The 18,871-nt window shown below is 37.4% G+C and overlaps 1 protein-coding gene across 1 annotated transcript in view; it reads left to right on the top strand.

Moving 5' to 3' along the window:
* LOC115216328 (polycystic kidney disease protein 1-like 1) overlaps positions 1 to 18,871 on the top strand; it is a 235,489-nt gene that overhangs the window by 191,949 nt on the left and 24,669 nt on the right. The window contains exons 48-54 of the mRNA XM_029785550.2: positions 2,245 to 2,329; positions 2,631 to 2,768; positions 4,922 to 5,040; positions 9,376 to 9,486; positions 12,667 to 12,793; positions 13,833 to 14,014; positions 16,154 to 16,267. Of these exons, the coding sequence (XP_029641410.2) occupies positions 2,245 to 2,329; positions 2,631 to 2,768; positions 4,922 to 5,040; positions 9,376 to 9,486; positions 12,667 to 12,793; positions 13,833 to 14,014; positions 16,154 to 16,267 (876 nt within the window). The remainder of the gene's footprint in view (positions 1 to 2,244; positions 2,330 to 2,630; positions 2,769 to 4,921; positions 5,041 to 9,375; positions 9,487 to 12,666; positions 12,794 to 13,832; positions 14,015 to 16,153; positions 16,268 to 18,871) is intronic.

Raw genomic sequence — 18,871 nt, 5'->3', positions numbered from 1 at the left:
AAACAAAATCCTCTACAAGTCCTCTGGATTCCTCCACCTTGTATTTCGTGTATACCTCAATTTATTAGCATAATTTGGCTCAAAATTGCATGGAATTTGCCATTATTCTTAACACAACACAAATGTACCATCACAATGATGAGCTGAAATATGGTTGAAGATCACCTGATAAGGACAGTCACTACCAAATATGGCAACTTGAAATGCTGTGGCCTTTTCTCTTAACTGAGTTTTACAACAAGACAGTCTCTATATTTACATACAATGTAGAAGCTTGCCCACTTGCTAACAAATTAATTGTTCTCTTTACCTGGAAATGCTCAATGTGTGTGTGGTGGGGTTCCTCTCTTTGCTTTTCTTTCTATCCCTTAATTCCTTCTCTCATGCCTTCTTTTTTTTCCTAATACTTTCTTTATCTTGAAATACATGAATTCTTCCCTTTTGAACCAATTTTATGTAATTTTAGCCCAATTTTATGCATCTATCAACAAAATATCTATTTTCGTCTCTAATTTAGTTAGATGCTAATTATTATTATTATCTACTAATACCAACATTTTGCATGTATTTAGACCTAGTTTGATGCAAATGTATTTGGTGTACAGCCATATTTTGAACAAAGTTTATCTTCAAAATTATTCTATCTTCAAAATAAAATTTGTCCTTTCTCAACAATCACAAGGGACTGTTCATCATAGTTCTTTGTGGTTGTAGCCCTGCAAGAGGCTCAACATGTCATCTATTAACGAGGCAGTCTTAATTGCACTCTGCTTCTCTGCATTTCACTCTCGTGTCATATATTTATTTCTTTACTACCCACAAGGGGCTAAACACAGAGGGGACAAACAAGGACAGACAATGGGATTAAGTCGATTACATCGACGTCAGTGTGTAACTGGTACTTAATTTATCAACCCCGATAGGATGAAAGGCAAAGTCGACCTCGGCGGAATTTGAACTCGGAACGTAACGACAGATGAAATATGGCTACACATTTTGCCCGGCATGCTAACGTTTCTGCTAGCTCGCCGCCTTCTCTCGTGTCATATATTGGCAATCTTTCAACTGATTGCGGATGATATTTCCCTCTTATTTGTTGTAATATTTTGTAGCCTAAGCTGCAACTTCGTTTGAACGAACCAAATTGCCAGCATTGTGAACAGGATATTTATTAGAATGCTCTACTATCTGTTCTGTTTTTATTTTCTACATATGTTTACATCTGTGTTGGCTTGTTTACTTTATTGCAGCATTCCAAAATGCATTTGGTCTTCTAAATCCTATGTCATTTTTTGATTTTCTTCCAGTGTCTGCATGATCTGATGTGACTGTTAATTGGTCATCACCTGATTGTTAATTGAATTGCATGCCTGTATGCAAGACGTCTGTTAGCATGTACTTTTAAAACTGATTGCATGAATTATCCAAATTTTATGACACCTAAACTTTTAACATCACTAATAATATTCATGAGTTTAAAAGTCTTGGCTTGTTGAACAACTTATAAGCAATGGCTTTCAATGATGCAAAAGGTAAGTAAATGACTGTTAACTCTTAGAACAATAACTCGCATCCATTTACATGAAAATAGGAAAGACACTTTTATTGTTAGCATGGCAAACATCATTCATTGGTATAAGAATATTTTCTGCAAAGTGTAACTATTGTCATTTACTTAAAGGTGAATTCCAGTCTGTAAACTTCCTCATTACCCAATTTAACCTGGCCCTTGGGTGCCTTTTGCTGAGTCTACTCTATTGCAAGTATCTGGACTAGATCTCCAGTCAAGGGATACCTTCCTCCCTTACACCTACCAGTCTCAAAGGCCCTTCAAAAAATTAAATAAAAAAGGCATGAGCACTGTTTTTCCTCTACTATAGGGACTACACTACAAAACAGTTTTTTTAATGTAACAATCAGCCACTAACATAACCGGTAAGCATGTGCCAAAGAAATTGAAAATATTTGACTCAAATTTACTGAGACAAAACTCTGCTATAAAGTATTTTTTTGTTGGTCATCAAATCTTTATTACTAACATGGTGTGCCAACATTTTGGTTTTAACACAGCCTTTGTTAGAGAGTTTGTTGAGGATGGTGTAACTGCTGCTGTTGCTGTTGCTACTACTACAACTACTACCACTACTACATAAGATGTTATACTGAACATTTTCAATTTACTAAGTCAAAATTTTCTGATATTTTTTTTTTTAAGTTTGAAATTTTTTTTCTTTTTCTTTCTAGATTTGGTCATACTAAATGTATGATGTGGTTGCAATCAGTTTACTTCAGTCTTACAACTTGTGTCTTCATCACACATCCTCTCTGTGTAAGTATTTGTCTTCTCATAAAATTGCAGTATAACATCCTCATCCATGTCCTCATCATCACCTCTGATTTATTGTTTACATTGCCAAACTGCCATTTCTTGCTTTCTCCTTTCATCACACTATCCTTCAGTTTAAAGCTTCTTCTGTCGTTTCTCGTAATCTCTTGAAAACCTTAATCCTGCTATGGTTAGCATTTTACTTCTCATTCTATCACTGTCACATCCTCTTTGTCAGGTATGATCCCTTTCACGATCTCTTTCACTTTTCTATACTTCAAACATCTGTTCACTTTCCATTCAGATCTTCATCATTACAGTCTACAATGCCTACAACTACCGTTCAAATCCAGCAATATTTGACCATTATGATGATGGTTTTTATGGAGAGAAACCAGAATACAAGAAAAGAAAACAACCAGTATGTTGTGAAGAATGCAAGGTAAAGTAACTTTCATCTTGAAACTAGAAATATAAAATGTTGACCAGCCCTGATGCTGGGACTGAACCTCATCAAATTTCCATTTCTCTTGATCTTTGTCATGCACGCAATGGACAGTTAAATTCCTATTATGTAACTGAGAATTTTAGAGACCTCTTCTAGAAGGTGGGTTCTAGAAAAGATTTATAACCTCGTTTTGCTTTATTTGTATTTATTTCAATTTTTCTTGAGTTTTATAAATATATTATTATACTGTAATTTAATCATATAGAAATTATTTTATAACATGAATTTATAACTTCTTATTATGTTCGTTATTATGTTTCAATAATGACTTTATGCTTTTAGTTCTGATAAACTTATACTCAAATCTGGAATTAAATTCTCATGAACTTTCAGCTGTGTTGAAACTTTCACTTTTACGAGAAACTTTGATAGTTAAGTGAGATGTGATCAGGGTAGAGAATATTGGAACAGCTGAGGGATACTTAGTTGTCCAGAAGACAGTTCTAAATATAAAAAGGAAATATTTTAGAGATTTAAAAACCACACTCGATATCAAAGAAAGTTTATTTTTATAGTTCATTTAATAGCAATAAGTAGTTCTACAAAGTAAGTTAGAGATTTTTGTTGCTGTTTGGTTTGATTAGTTGTTGTGTGATTAGTGTGTGACTGTCTGTTACCTCAAACATGATTTTCTTCCTTTATGTCCAGAACTATTCAACACCAAAAGTGGTAATAAGTACTTAATATGAGTTTGTGTACAAAGAAAATCCCTATTATTTAGTTCTGTTTAAACTCATTGTTAAGTCTGACTATTTCTCTCCATGTGTAAATCTATATATATATAAAACTCGACTTCTGTGTGTGTCAGTGTGTTTAACTTCCCAGCACATCTCCTCCTAGCCAACAAATCATAGAACCACCAAAAATGGGTCACTTAAAGTTTAGGCGAATGAAAATTGAACTGCGCTATTTCTGTTCCGAAATTCATCTCGCAAGTGCAAAAATCGATAATGTGTTTGTTTAGGCCTTATCCCATGCATTGAATAGTGAACTTTACTCAGTCAGCTGTTTGACGTGAACTGTGTTCACCACACGTGCAAGCATGCGTAAATTGCATGAAAAATAAAAAATAAAAATATAAAAACAAATCGCTGTAAACATTGTAGAAATTCGGCAAAGAAATGAATTTTCAGGATGTAGCCTGGAGGGTTTTTTCGTATTAATCGTTTGGTCTTTGTGAACACATACCAATTGTTTTCATAACATTTTTAACGCTTTGAATTAAATGTGACCATTTTGCATTGAGTCTGCAGTTTGAATCACTTTAACCAAATTTTAGCAGGCCGGATTTTTGATCATCACGATACATCGCCAGCAACTCTCTGAAATCCCCGTTGAGAAATACTGATCTAAAAGAATAATTCAACAATGCAATTATTTGATCAACAAAAATTTATGAAATGCTTCTACATACTTCCTATTGAAGAAATGGAACACATAAGCGCAAAAATAGAGGGCATTAAATGCTTGATTTTAAAACCAAAATAATTGAATTTTGATTGAACTTCATCCAAGTTTAGCTTAATTCACGCATGCATAGAACGCACGAGCGCACGAGCTGGGCAATACTGCTAGTAATGTATAAAGTGTTTGAAACTGTTTTTTGATTTTAAAACGTATTCTAAGTTTTCTATAAATTATTTTCTTATCTTTTTTGATCTTTTACTTTTTTTCATTCATTAAACTGTGACCATGCTGGGGCACTGCCTTGGAGAATTTTTTAGCTGAATCAATTAACCCAGTTCTTATTTTTTAAAACTTGGTACTTAATTCTATCGGTGTCTTTTGCTGAACTGCTAAATTATGGGGTTGTAAACACACCAGCAGCAGTTGTCAAGTGGTGGTAGGCAACAAGCATAGACACAAACACACACACACTCACATATGATAGGCTTCTTTCAGTTTCTGCCTACCAAAGCTATAGTAAAAGACACTTTTCCAAGGTGCCATGCAGTAGGACTGAACACAGAATGATGTGGTTGTGAGGCAAGCTTCTTACCACACAGCCATACCAGTCTCTTTTCTTTTTTTTTTAACATAATTCCTCACTACACCAGTTCACCAGGATATTATTTTATTTCTCACAGGAATTTGCTGCTCGTCAACGATCACGACACCTGCGATTTTCAAGGCCACCCCAGAAAAAGCAGTTGTTAAATTCCAGTAAAAAGTCTATTAAAGAAAGGAAATCATATTCCTTTTTCAGGTAAAATTTTTGGTAACTAACACTTTCCTTCTAGTTAATTGATGACCCTGTTAGTACTGATGCTACGTAAAAAGCACTGGTGCTGGTGTCATGTAAAAAGCAGCAGTGCCAGTGGCACATAAGAAGCATCCAGTACACTCTGTAAAGTGGTTGGTATTAGGAAGGGCATCCAGCCATAGAAACCATGCTAACACAGACAAGGGAGCTTAGTGCAGCTCCCAGTCTTACCAGCTCCTGTCAAACTGTCCAACCCATGCCAGCAGGTAAAACAGATTTTAAATGATGATGATGATGATGGTGTTGTTGTTGATGATGATGATGATGATGGTGATTATTATAATTATTATTATTAGTTTCATATACACTCAACAGATTAGACTGTTGGAAAAGAAAATATCCTAACATCGGGCTACAAGTAACCTTAGATGCCAAGAACACACCTAAGTATCCTAGCTGTGCCTAAAAACATTGTTTTCTGCAGCTCTACTACACTGGATTTTATGCCTATTTTCCTCTATCCATTTGTTCAGATCTTCAGGGATAGTTTCCAATGCACCTATAACTGCTGGGATACATTTTACCCACACTTTCCATAGTCTCTCTAATTCAATAGCTAAGTCCTGATACTTTGCTATTTTTTCTATACCTTTCATATTGATTTTTTTTCATCATTTGGGACTGTAAAGTTAATTATCTGGTACTTTCTATTCTCTTCGTCTACAACTATCAAACCAGGCCTTCTAGCTTCTATTACTCTGTCAGTCTGAATGTTAAAGTCCTACAATATCTTATATTTCTTACTTTCTAGTACTTTACTAAGTTCATGTTCATACCATTTATCAATATGTTAAAATCTTAGCTTTCTACATAGCTCCCAGTGGATTACTCTCCCTAGATTGCTGTGTATTTTCTTGTATTCTTTCTGTGCCAACATGCTACATTCACTTACTATGTGGATGACACTTTCCTCTTTTGATTTGCATAATCTACTTTGGGAATCTACTTCGTTTTTTATCTATCTCGTCTTTTATCCAATTAGTCCTTAATGCTTGATCTTGTGCAGTTACTAACAAACCTCCTGTCTCCCTCTACAGCTTTTTTTTTCTTGCAACCATAACCATGTCCCACTATTACTATTTGCTGCAACTATCTTTGGGAATCTACCATGCAACACCTTCTGCCAGTCAGATAATTTCTGTTCTTTTTTCTGGTTTTTAACTTCAATTGGCTTTTTGGTTTCCCTATGTCTTGCTTTGGCTCTAGCAACTTTTAATACACTTTCTTCACTATTACCTATATAGGAGTCTATATCTACTCTAGCTAACTTGATACAATCTTCTACTGATATTAACCCTCTTCTTTCTATATCAAATTTTAAAGGATTGTTTTTTGTTTGTTTTTCTTCCTGTTTCTTTACAATCTTGGAATCAAATGGACATGATGGTTTGATAAGTAAGCAATTTCACTTTTCCACATCTATAATTACTATGTCTGGTCTATTATTATTTTTTTGACTTCTAGTCCGTTTGAATAGAAAAATTCTACAAAATCTTACATTTCTCCAATTCCAATACTCTTTCAACTCAATAATTGTACCATGTGTTTCCAGCTTCAAATCCCTGTTGCTGGCACAGTTTCCATTGTAAAACTTTTACCACCTGTTCATGCCTCCATTTCTTATATTCTTTTTGTGCCAACTTGGGGCATTCTGTCACAATGTGTACCACTGTCTCGTTCCAAGTACCACAGGCTCTACATTTTTCGGACACATTCTCTCCATATATTTTTTCTCAAGTTGTTTGTTTTTAATTGTTTGATCTTGGGCTGCTACAATTAGGCTCTCTGTTACTTTTTTTAATTGCCCCTTTTTTAGCCAAGCCAATTATTATTATTATTATTATTATTATTATTATTATTATTATCATCATCATTATTAATATATGAAAACTCACAGCTTATTTTGCTGTGTGTGTGTGTGTGTGGTGTGTGTGTGTGTGTAAGAAAAATCATTTTCTAACAGAAAAGTATACTATTAAAATGAATTATTGTTTACATATCATGTGGATAAATGCCAGCCATGACCTTCTTAGGCTCTCCGATATTTTAATTTATAAACAGAAACAATCAAGGGCAGGGTGTGGACTTGCAAAAAAATCATAATTTTTCAAATTCTTTTTTTTTTTTATAGCATATAAATGTATTTATGAGGAGAAAAATATTAAAAAACATCAATACATTTGAGAGTGAGCAAGAAACGAGGAGGATTGTCTTGGGATGTGCTGGAAACAACTGCCAAATCTCCCTTAAATCACTCACTTTTTCCTCTGGAAATATAAACAATTTTTCCAATATTTTTTTTTACCGAAAAGCTTCCTCCCATGGTTTTGAAGTGCAAAAATGAATTGACCAAAATCGGTCAGGAGTGGGATGATTAGGGATGGGGGTGTACAAAAAAAATTTTTTAAATTTGTTTTTATACAAATATGTTCCCCACCCACATCATTTCCAAGGCTGTGATTTAAAAAAGAAAACAGGAAAAATCTCCATTAAAACAGAGTAGTTCCAACTTATTTGGTCTTCCTGATCCGAAACTCCTCTCTCCACCCCCTCAGAAAAAATTTTCCTCGCAAATTTCTTTGTAATCATAATCTATGCTGTTTGAAAGGTATTTGTATAAAATTTAATCAAAAGATATCTATTTTCCTGAAAGTTATGAGGAAAAAAGGTCAGATTGTGTGAATTTTCCGAAACTCCCTACCCCCTTGAAAAATTCTTTACCATAAATCCCTATTTACTCTGAATGCACATCAAGTGGTATTTGTTGAAAACTTCATTAAAGAGTGTCCATTTTTCTGGAAGTTATGAGGCAACAAAGTTGGTCGGGATGGTTAACATCTGTAATTATGCCAGTTTTGTTTGTGTGCTTGCTTGTCTGTAATTTAATACAGCCAAACCAGTGCATAATGGGAAAATACTCTGAAAGTAAGGTACAGCTGAAATGTGAGTACAAATGGAATAAAACAAGTTTCGTGTAAATCAGACCACGGATTCCCTAAATTGGCGGTTTTTGGGGGTACCTTCATAAATAACTAAAACCATGCATAATGGGAAAATACCCTGAAAGTAGCATAACCCTGAAATGGGAATATTGTTTCCATTAATTTTATGTTTACATAAAATTAATTGCATTTTTTAGAATTTTACACATACACCATAAATAAATGGTGTTCCTGGAGTTCAAGTTTATCCCAGAAGTCTATTAAATGCTGTAAATAATCAACAAAACCTGAAACATGAACTTGTAACTCAAACCTATGATGACACGAACAAATTTAAATATTTAATTGAATCATCATAAAATTAACTTTCATTTCAATACAGTGTTGAAATCAGCTTCAATGTTTTATAACCTAAACTGTCAGTGACCCAACAGTTCACAGGTTGTCTAGTGTTCTATAAAAAGGAAGAGCAAGACTCTTTTAAAGGCTTTGTTATCCAGTCATTAGACTAGGTTTAAGGTATAGTAATCCCTCGCCAGTTTGCAGTTCACCTATCATGCACTCTGTACATCATGGTTCACCTATCGCACACTCAGTACATCATGGATTTTTCTGGCTAATATATGTAAATTTATATCACAGACTCCTCGGTATATCATGGGTTTCTTCAGCCAATAGGTATACTCTCTCTTTTACTCTTTTACTTGTTTCGCCTTTAGTCGATCAAATCGACCCCAGGACTTATTCTTTGTAAGCCTAGTACTTATTTTATCGGTCTCGTTTTTGCCGAACCGCTAAGTTACGGAGACATAAACACACCATCGGTTGTCAAGCGATGTTGGGGTGACAAACACAGACAAACACGCACGCACATATATATATATATATATATATATATACATATATATGTGATGGGCTTCTTTCAGTTTCCGTCTACCAAATCCACTCACAAGGCTTTGGTCGGCCCGAGGCTATAGTAGAAGACACTTGCCCAAGGTGCCACGCAGTGGGATTGAACCCGAAACCATGTGGTTCGTAAGCAAGCTACTTACCACACAGCCACTCCTACGCCTATATTTATATTTTTTTAGATTTTAATTATTTCTGTGGGAGGTTTTGGATATGTAACAGCCATGATAGTCAAGGCATTACAGTATTTGCTTAGTCATGGTACTTCGACAAATTTATAAGGTATGCTTTATTTTCTATTTTTTGATTGAAGAATATAGAGAAGAGAAAGAAAATAATGGGAGTAAACATATTTATCAATAAATTAAAACAAGAGCAGAAACTAGTCTTGATTTTGAAGATAAAATTCTTTTTCTCTTTTCAATAGAGATGCTGCAATGCTTGGACTAATGATTAGTGTTCTATGTGTTATGGCATTCGGGAAAGGTTCACACTCTTCATTCATGTTCAATGAAAGCCTTAAGAACATCTTCCTACGGTAAGTAATTAAGCTGTATTTAGAACATGCTATTGTAGTTACTCTGTGTGTGTGTGTGTCTGTGTCTGTGTGTGCGTGTAATTAAATAAACATTGTATTATTTAAATATTTGTTCTTATACTTTAATCTTTGAATGCCATTATTATTTGAATGTGAGCTGTAGAATCATAGACTTTAGTTCCTTATGCATTGTTGTTTTACTACCTTCATCATCCATTGTTTTAAATCCAGATTTTGTCCCTGTTAATGAGGGCAGGTGGATCTATCTCAATACCATAGCAACCGCCCTCACACCATCTTGCCCTGTTTTGGGCATCTTCCCTTCTCAAGCTAACCCTCCTAATCTCTTCATCTATCCCCTCCATGTTTTCCTTGGTCTACTCACTTTTACGCTCCATTTACCTCAAATGCAGTCACCCTCCTCAGAACATGCTCCTCATCCCACCTCAACACATGCCCATACCACCTCGCTCTGTTTGCCCTTGCCAACCATTCCACCGATTCCTCCAACTCCAACATTCCCATCAAATCCTCAGTCCTCCTCTTATCAAACAGCTTCACACTACACATTTCTCTCACCATTGCTCTCTTCCCCCTTCTCAAAATTGTCATCTCTCTCTCCCTCAGACACCATATCTCACTCCCATACAGCATTGCAGTTCTCACACAACTCTTATAGACCCTTCCTTTCATCTTTAATGAGAACTTTTTCCCATATAACAATGCTTCACATTCCCTGAACTTCACCCAGCCAAGTCTCACTCTTGCTGTCACAGCTGCTTCACATCCACCACTTACATCCACCCTATCTCCCAAATAATAAAACTCTCTCACCATCTCCACCTCATCACATAATGTTTCCACTGGTTATGCCAGCCCTCCAGCTCCTTTCTCACATCTTCCACAAACAAACTCTCTCACCAGTCTTGGGGTGGGTCACCTTCTTCATTTCCGTACATTTACCATAAATCCACAACACCACATTTGCCATTACCTTCCTCCCACATACACCACATGGATCCACCTTACTCACTAACACTTCTCCTTTCATCCCACTTGCCATCACCTTTGTCTTCCCAAAGTTTATCTTCAAACCCTTGCTTTCAAACGCCTCCTTTCATTTCCAAAACTTCTCCCTCAATCCCTCCATCATCTCACTCACCAGAACAAGGTCATCTGCATACAGTATCTCCATTATCAATCCCTCTCTTGCACTCCCCCTCACCACATCAACCACTATTGCCAACAACAACAATCGGGACAACACAGATCCCTGATGCAGACCAACATTCACTGCAAACTTCTCCGACAGCTCTGATCCAATTCTAACTCTTGTCTTTACCAACTCATCACTGGCCTCACTATTACCTCTAGTACACCTCTCTTCCTCAATGCCCACTTAAACACCTTCCTTGGAACCTTATCAAATGCCTTCTCCAGATCAACAAAGCACATGTACAACTCCTCTTTATCCCAGTTTTCCACTTGCAATCTCCTTACAATGAACACTGCATCTATTGTCCCCCTTCCTGGCATAAAACCAAATTGCATCTCGTCCACATCCACCCCATTCCGAATTCTTTTCTCCAGCACCCTTTCTACTATCTTCATTGCATGTTCCAATAACTTCGGCATTCCTCTTCCATCCAGCACACCCTGGCAGAGCTCCATCATCACAACAATCCCTATCTCTCCACTTGCAGTTATCATTTCCACACTCACCAGCTGCCTTTCTTCTTTTCATTTCCTTCATTGCCTCCACTACTTCTTCCTGGCTAACCCTCTCCATTGGCCCCTTCACCACGGCAACTTCCACCCTGTGATCCCATTCATAATTCCCTCCATACACTCCTTCTAAACTCTTCCCCTGTCCTTCTCACAAAAAATAAACCTTCCATCACTCCCCCTCATGCATCTTCCTCCTTCAACATCTCTTCCATCATTTTTCATTGATTTAATAAATCTAAACACTTTATCTGGGTTCTCATCCAGCCTGCTCAACTTCTCCTCAGCCTCCTTCTTCACAGATCTTGCAACCACCCTCTTTGCACGATTCTTCCTGTTATTATACCTGGCTTTCATTTGCTCAGTCCTATTGTTACATAAAGCTCTGTGTGCCTCCTTCTTCTTTGCTATCGCATCCCTCACCTCCTTGTTCTGCCACCATGTATCTCCTCAATCTCTCCTACCTTTCATTCTTCCACACACTTCCTCATATGCCTTTAGTGCCCCTTCCTTAAAAGACTTCCACAAATCCAGTGCATCAACCCTTACCAACTCCCTAGCTCTCTCCTCAAAACTTGCTCTTGTTTCTTCTTCTTCTTTCAGTTTCCACACCTTTCTCCTCTCAACCGTTCCCTTTCTCACACACTTTTTAACTTTCCTCTTATCCAAGTCAGCAACCACCAGCCTGTGCTGCGACTCCCCTTGGTATTGTCTTCATATCTCTCAGATACTTTCTGTTTTACCTGCCAACCAACATGAAATCAATCTCTGTTTCATTCCCTCTTGCACTGAAAGTCTCCTTCCTTTTCTCTGTTTTCCTGAACCACATATTCACCACACACAACTCCTTCACATCACAAAACTCCAACAGCATCCTTCCACATTTTTCTCCCCAACTCTGTTTCCCCCCATGCACACCCTCAAAGCCCTAGATCCATTTTCCAACATGTCCATTAAAATCACCCATGCCCAAAACCAATTCATCTACCTTGTGTAAGTCCCACTCATTCGCCATTTCATCAAAGAACTGCTCTTTCTCAGTGATCCCTCTTCTACTTTGCAGACCATACCCATAAATCACCCTCACCACTTCTTCCTCAAACACTAACACTATTGTCGTTACTCTGTCACTCTTTCTCTTGACCCCCACCCCTTCTCGTAGATTTCTTCCTTCACTAATACTCCCACACCTCCAGTCCCCTTGATGTTCTAATGAAATGTCTTTTAGAGTCTTGTTTAGACACATAATATCTATTTCTAACTATTGTATCATACCAGTGTGGTTTAACATTCTGTGTGATGGCTGTGAAAGAAGATACAAGATATCTAATGAGGTGGAATGTGACATTGGTTATGAATAGTTTACTGGAAACTTACTCGCCAAATATTAACAACAGTGGTGTTATGATTTCTGTTTTACTGTTTTATTTTATTTTTTTTTTTTTTTTCATCTAGGTCAGGGAATCAACAATTTCTTGGAATCAAAAATGTTGACCAATGGTGGGAGTGGCTTCAAACTTCTTTTCTTGATCAAATGTATTGGGACCCTTGGTACAACAGAGATTCAAACAATTTAGATATGGTAAGTTTCATCTGTGATGGATTCTTTGTACAATTTATTTTTATAAAATCCACAAAAAAATAATGATCGGTCTAACTGGTTACTCTAAAATGAAAGACTTTCTGCTTTCTCATGTAATCTTTGAAACTTTAAAAGTTCTTTCAAGGATTAATGAGCCTTTCTGTAGATTTGACTCAACACCATTGGCAGACAGCTCAACTAGATAATCAAATATTTTTGCAACAATAAGAGATGTGGGTTTGATTCCCACATATACTAATACCCTTTTTTTTTTCTGTTGTGGATTTATATGTTCCAATGTTAGACTATTAGGTATAAGTTTTCTTGGTATAAGAAAACTTATACTTATATTCACAAAATAATTCCCAGAATTTAAGAGGAATGGAGTTGGTTTACATAATCAAGAGGCAATATTTACTGAAAATTAAGGCTTACAAGCTGGTAGAAATGCTAGCATGCCAGGCAAAATGCTTTGCAGTATTTCATTTATCTTTACATTTTGAATTAAAATTCTGCTGAGGTTGACTTTGCCTTTCATGTTTTTGGAGTCAATAAAATAGGTCCCAGTTAAGCACTGCAGTCAGTGTAATCAGCTTAATCCCTTCCCTAAAATTGCTGGCCTTGTACCAAAATTTGAAACCAATATTTACTGAAAAATGCAAAAAACAGTTTGATGGTTAGGGTTACTTTATCACAAAGAGAAAAGAAATAGTCAATATCTCAGGTAGAACCTTCAGTGGAGAATAAGAGCTGAAGGGCTCTTACATGAGAGACAATACAATAATATTTCTTTCATTGCAAACTAATGTATCTTATAATTTACTTTTCAGAAAATATAGAAGCTTCAAAATATTTATAAAAGAAAATTAGTCCAAGTTTCACAGATTAAAATATTGACTTTGCACTCTAATAAAAGTTTCTGTAAAGTAAGATATATGGCTTTATGATCTAATTAGAAATATATATATATATTTCTAAGCAAAAAAGAAAGTTCTGATTTTTTTTTACTATTATAGAATTTTCTCATTTTCTGACACAGAATTATATTGCTGATGGAAGCAGCTATTTGCTGGGCAAAGTTCATATTCGAAACATTCAACATACTCAAAAGGGTTGTCAGCTCCAGAATAATCTATGGCCTGTTTTATGTGAAGATTCCAATCATACTCAAGATGGAACCACGAATATTAGGAATACACTTACTAAACTGTCCAGACAAAGGTGAGATAGTCTTGTACATTTGCAGGTGTTGTTTATTTAATTCCAGGTCAGCACTGATCACACAGAGCTTTGATTGAAGGGTTGAGCAACTAAAAGTGTCCAGTTTTGTTGAGATGTCTCGGACTACCTTATCCCAGCATGATCTTTTTGCATGTCTGCGTTTGTGCGTGTGGTGGTGGCAAATACACCTAATGAAGTTGGGTCAAAGTAAACCAAGGAAAAGATTGGAAGAATTGATACACATTGTATACTGTCATCTGTTGAGAGTTGATATCAATTCATCTTGATTGAGGTTTTTGTGGCCTTACAGATGAAGTGTAAGTGGTGGTGCTTCTGGAAATAAATTGCATTGGAGATTTAGTCTAGCTTATATTTGCATGAACCACCCATCAAATTCTACACATCAACTTTGTCATCACTGTAATGGTGCTGTATTTTACTTGTTTTTTTCAAAAGATAAGAATGACTACCACAATTTGCTTCTCTTGTAAATTTCAGTTGTCACACTTCTCTTATGTACCTAAGTATTTTATTGCTTAATCTACGGAAAAGATAACTTCCCTACCTTGTCAAGTTTTGATGTAGGTATTCAGCTCAAAGTTCTGCAGGTTGATATCTGGTGGGAAGTTATGAAAGAACAGAATTCTTTTCAATTTCTATTTGAACTAAACTATAAGCAATTACTTCCTCTACTAATTAAAAATAGTCTCTTAAATTTATATCAATGTAACTTTTCAAAAGTTACACTGATATGAATTTAGGAGACTAATATGGCTCAGTGGTTAGAGTGCCAGGCTTACAGTCATGTGGTAGTGAGTTTGATTCCTGGACCAGGCTGTGTATTGTGTTCTTGAGCATGACACTGTATTTCACATTGCTCCAGTTCACTCAGCTGTAGAAATGAGTTGTGATGTCACTGGCACCTGGCTGTATCAGCCTTTGACTTTCCCTTGGATAACATCGGTGGCATGGAGGGGGTGGGGGTGGTAGTCTGGTATGCATGGGCAACTGCTGGTCTTCCATAAACAACCTTGTCTGGACTTGTGCCTCAGAGGGGAACTTTCTAGGTGCAATCCCATGGTCATTCATGACCAAAGGGGGTCTTTACTCCTTATCCTATGTCCATATAATGTTTGTTTGTTTGTTCCTTCTCGAGCCATGCCTGACTCATAAGGGCCGGTTTCCCGTGTTTTTTGGCATATAGGTTCCCCACCTTGACGGGACGCCAGTCCATCGCAGACGAGCTGCAAGATGCAGGAGGAAAGAGTGAGAGAAAGTTGTGGCGAAAGAGTCAACAGAAGTTCGCCATTACCTTCTGCTGGAGCCGTGTGGAGCTTAGGTGTTTTGGCTCATAAACACACACATCGCCCGGTCTGAGATTCGAACTTGCGATCCCTCGACCGCAAGTCCGCTGCTCTAACCACTAGGCCATGTTCCACCACATGTCCACATAATGGTGTGGAGAGGGAAGGTTGGTGTGCATAGGCAACTGCTGGTCTTCCATAAACAATCTTGCCTGCACTTGTACATCAGAGGGGAACTTTCTAGGTGCAATCCCTTGGTCATTCATGACCAAGGGGGTCTTTACTCCTTATCCTATGTCCATATAATGTTTGTTTGTTTGTTCCTTCTCGAGCCATGCCTGACTCATAAGGGCCGGTTTCCCGTGTTTTTTGGCATATAGGTTCCCCACCTTGACGGGACGCCAGTCCATCGCAGACGAGCTGCAAGATGCAGGAGGAAAGAGTGAGAGAAAGTTGTGGCGAAAGAGTCAACAGAAGTTCGCCATTACCTTCTGCTGGAGCCGTGTGGAGCTTAGGTGTTTTGGCTCATAAACACACACATCGCCCGGTCTGAGATTCGAACTTGCGATCCCTCGACCGCAAGTCCGCTGCTCTAACCACTAGGCCATGTTCCACCACATGTCCACATAATGGTGTGGAGAGGGAAGGTTGGTGTGCATAGGCAACTGCTGGTCTTCCATAAACAATCTTGCCTGCACTTGTACATCAGAGGGGAACTTTCTAGGTGCAATCCCTTGGTCATTCATGACCAAAGGGGGTCTTTACTCCAATATAAGTAAGCTTTCTTGTTCATATTTTTTGCATTAAATAATCAATATTGCTTTTTCTTTGCCAGGTCAGAAACATACAAAATAATAATGAAGATGAAAAAAGATGAGATTATCAATGCTCAAACCCAGCAAATTATCATAGAGTTTACTTTGTATAACCCACCAACTAATCTTTTTAGGTGAGTTTTCTTTTATTCGCCAGTCTCAGATGACTTACTGCATTGCCCAGTTGAGTTTCACCATCTGGTCATTGACTGCTTTTAGTTCAGTCCACTTGTATCACCCATCTGCCACATGCAAAGACCACTTTCTCTATTAGCTTTTCTGTAATTTAACTGCACATTTTATATAACCATAGTTTGCACTCAGTACACCGTATAGAATCTCTACCTACATCTTGTCTACATATGGAACAGGGCCACCCAAAGAGATTAGTGTTGTGCATGTTTTCCTGGTCTTTGCTTACTTAACTTTAAAACCCTTTGATTTTCGGTCTTCTTTCCTTACTTGGAATTTTAATTCTAATTCTTCTACACTTTCAGCTTTAAAAACCAAGGTCATTAGCATAGAGGATTTTCCATGGGCAACTGGTTTTAAATTCCACCATTTTGGCCTGGAGGACTATTCTAAATGAGAAACTGATAACTATACTCTGATGAACTCCTACTTGCACACTAAATCTATTGCTGTACTCATTATTAGCTGTCACTTTGCTGACAGCATCCCTTGAGCAGTTCTTGCTAGCCATTCATCTACTTCTAGCTTTCATATTGACCATCAAAAGAAGGATTAAGGCACTCTGTCAAAGTCTTTCTCCAAATCAATGAATGTGAAGTACAGTGGCATACTTTTAGCTAAATACTTCTCCTGTAGTTGTCAAACTATAAAGAGAGCATCGGTAGTGCTTCTCTCTGGCATGAAAGTAAACTGCATCTCCTCCAGGTTAACTCTCTTTCTAATTAACTTGAGCTATGACTCTTTCAGTGACTTTCACAACCTGGTTCGGTAATTTGATATCTCTGTAATTACTTCTTTCTAAGGCATCTCTTTTACCCTTGCAATAGTTGACTATGATGCTGCTACACCAATCATTTGGTATGATGCCTTCCTGTACAACCTGATAAACAATGATTGACTAGGCCATATCTTACACTGCCATATATTTTAAGCATTTCAGTGGTAATTCTTGATGAATCAGAGGCTTTCCCAGTCTTCATTTTCGAAATTAATCTATCTATAACACTACTGTCAGCACAAATGGCAGGACCCTCTATTGGGATCACATTAGAAAGACTCATTTTCTCCTATGCATTCTCCACATTTAATAACCCTAACCCTTTCCGAATCACTGATTGCAAGTGAATCATCATCGTTCCACACACATTTCTTTTGCAAAACATCTCAGTTTTCTCTGGTATACTCTGCCTCTCAATTCAGAACACTTTATGCCTTTTGGTCCATATGGTGTAGAACATTAGCAAGCCTCTTCTTTTCTGCCTCTTCCCTTGCTAAATAGAGCTGTCTTGTAGCTTCTTTTCTTGCTACCTAGTAATGTTCTCTGCAGACCTTATTCTTCTAACCCATCCATGCCTGCCTCTTTATTTTTATTGTTCTATCTTCTTCCATGTTCCACCACTATATTATAATTGGTCTGGCTGGAATTTACATCAGCAAAACAATTTGTTCTCTAGTACTCGGTAGACTGTCTCTTAAGGTCTCCCAATTGCCCTCTATGTTACACATGTCTACCTCTTCTTCCTTTTCTTCAAGTGCATGTACATACACACACACACACACACACACACACACAACTGCATGCCAGCCAATTTCTTCTCCAAACCTTCCTTAACACGCATCACTGACTCCCTCCATCACCAGCCTAACTGCAGTATTCTGTTGCTCTTCACTGTCAGTCATCTCCTACTCATCTTTTCCTCGCTCCAACTCATATGTATCATTGACCCCTACACCATCTTATCCAGCCCCTGAATCCTCTACTCACTCTCTACAATCATCCGCCATTCTTCCTTACCTTCCTTCCAATGTATATTTACCATTGACTACCCTTCAACCCATGATCGTCATCCATTATATTCACACCACCTATTCCCCATCTCTAACTGTCTCTCATTCTCCTCCCTTCTGTTCACCTTGTCACCTCATCATCACTGTTTTATTTTATCTCCACTCCAATTACTCTCATTCACTCTTCTCTTGGGTGAAAACCCATGGTCATTCATGACCAAAGGGGTCTTTACTCCAGTATAATTAAGCCTTCTTGATTTTATCTTTTGCATTAAATAACCACTATTGCTTTTCTTTTGCCGAGTCAGAAACATACAAAATCATAACGAAGATGAAAAAGATGAACTTACCCAACAAGCTGTCCTCAGCCATCTCTCATCCTTTAATCTTGGTCTTGTGAGCTGCATGGTGACCTCACTAGTACTGGTGCCATAAAAAAAAATACCTAGTACACCTTATCAGATGATTGACATTAGGAAGAGCATCCAGCCATTGAGACCCTGCCAAAGCAGCAGACATTGAAGCATGATGCAGTCCTTGGACCCGTTGGGTCCTGTCAAACTGTCCAGTCGATGCCAGTATGGAAGAGGAACATTAAAAGATGATTATGTCTTGAATAATGTGTCTGTTACCACATATAAAGCACCCATGTTGGTACCATGGATAAAGCACTGGTATTGGTGCCATGTAAAAAGCACCCACTACACTCTGTTAAGCAGTTTGTGTTAGGAAAGACATCCAACTTTGGAAATCCTGCA

The sequence above is a fragment of the Octopus sinensis genome, linkage group LG10 (genome assembly GCF_006345805.1).
Source record: "Octopus sinensis linkage group LG10, ASM634580v1, whole genome shotgun sequence".
Taxonomy (NCBI): domain Eukaryota; kingdom Metazoa; phylum Mollusca; class Cephalopoda; order Octopoda; family Octopodidae; genus Octopus; species Octopus sinensis.
The sequence above is the reverse complement of the archived record's forward strand: the minus strand, read 5'-3'. Positions and strand labels throughout refer to the sequence as shown.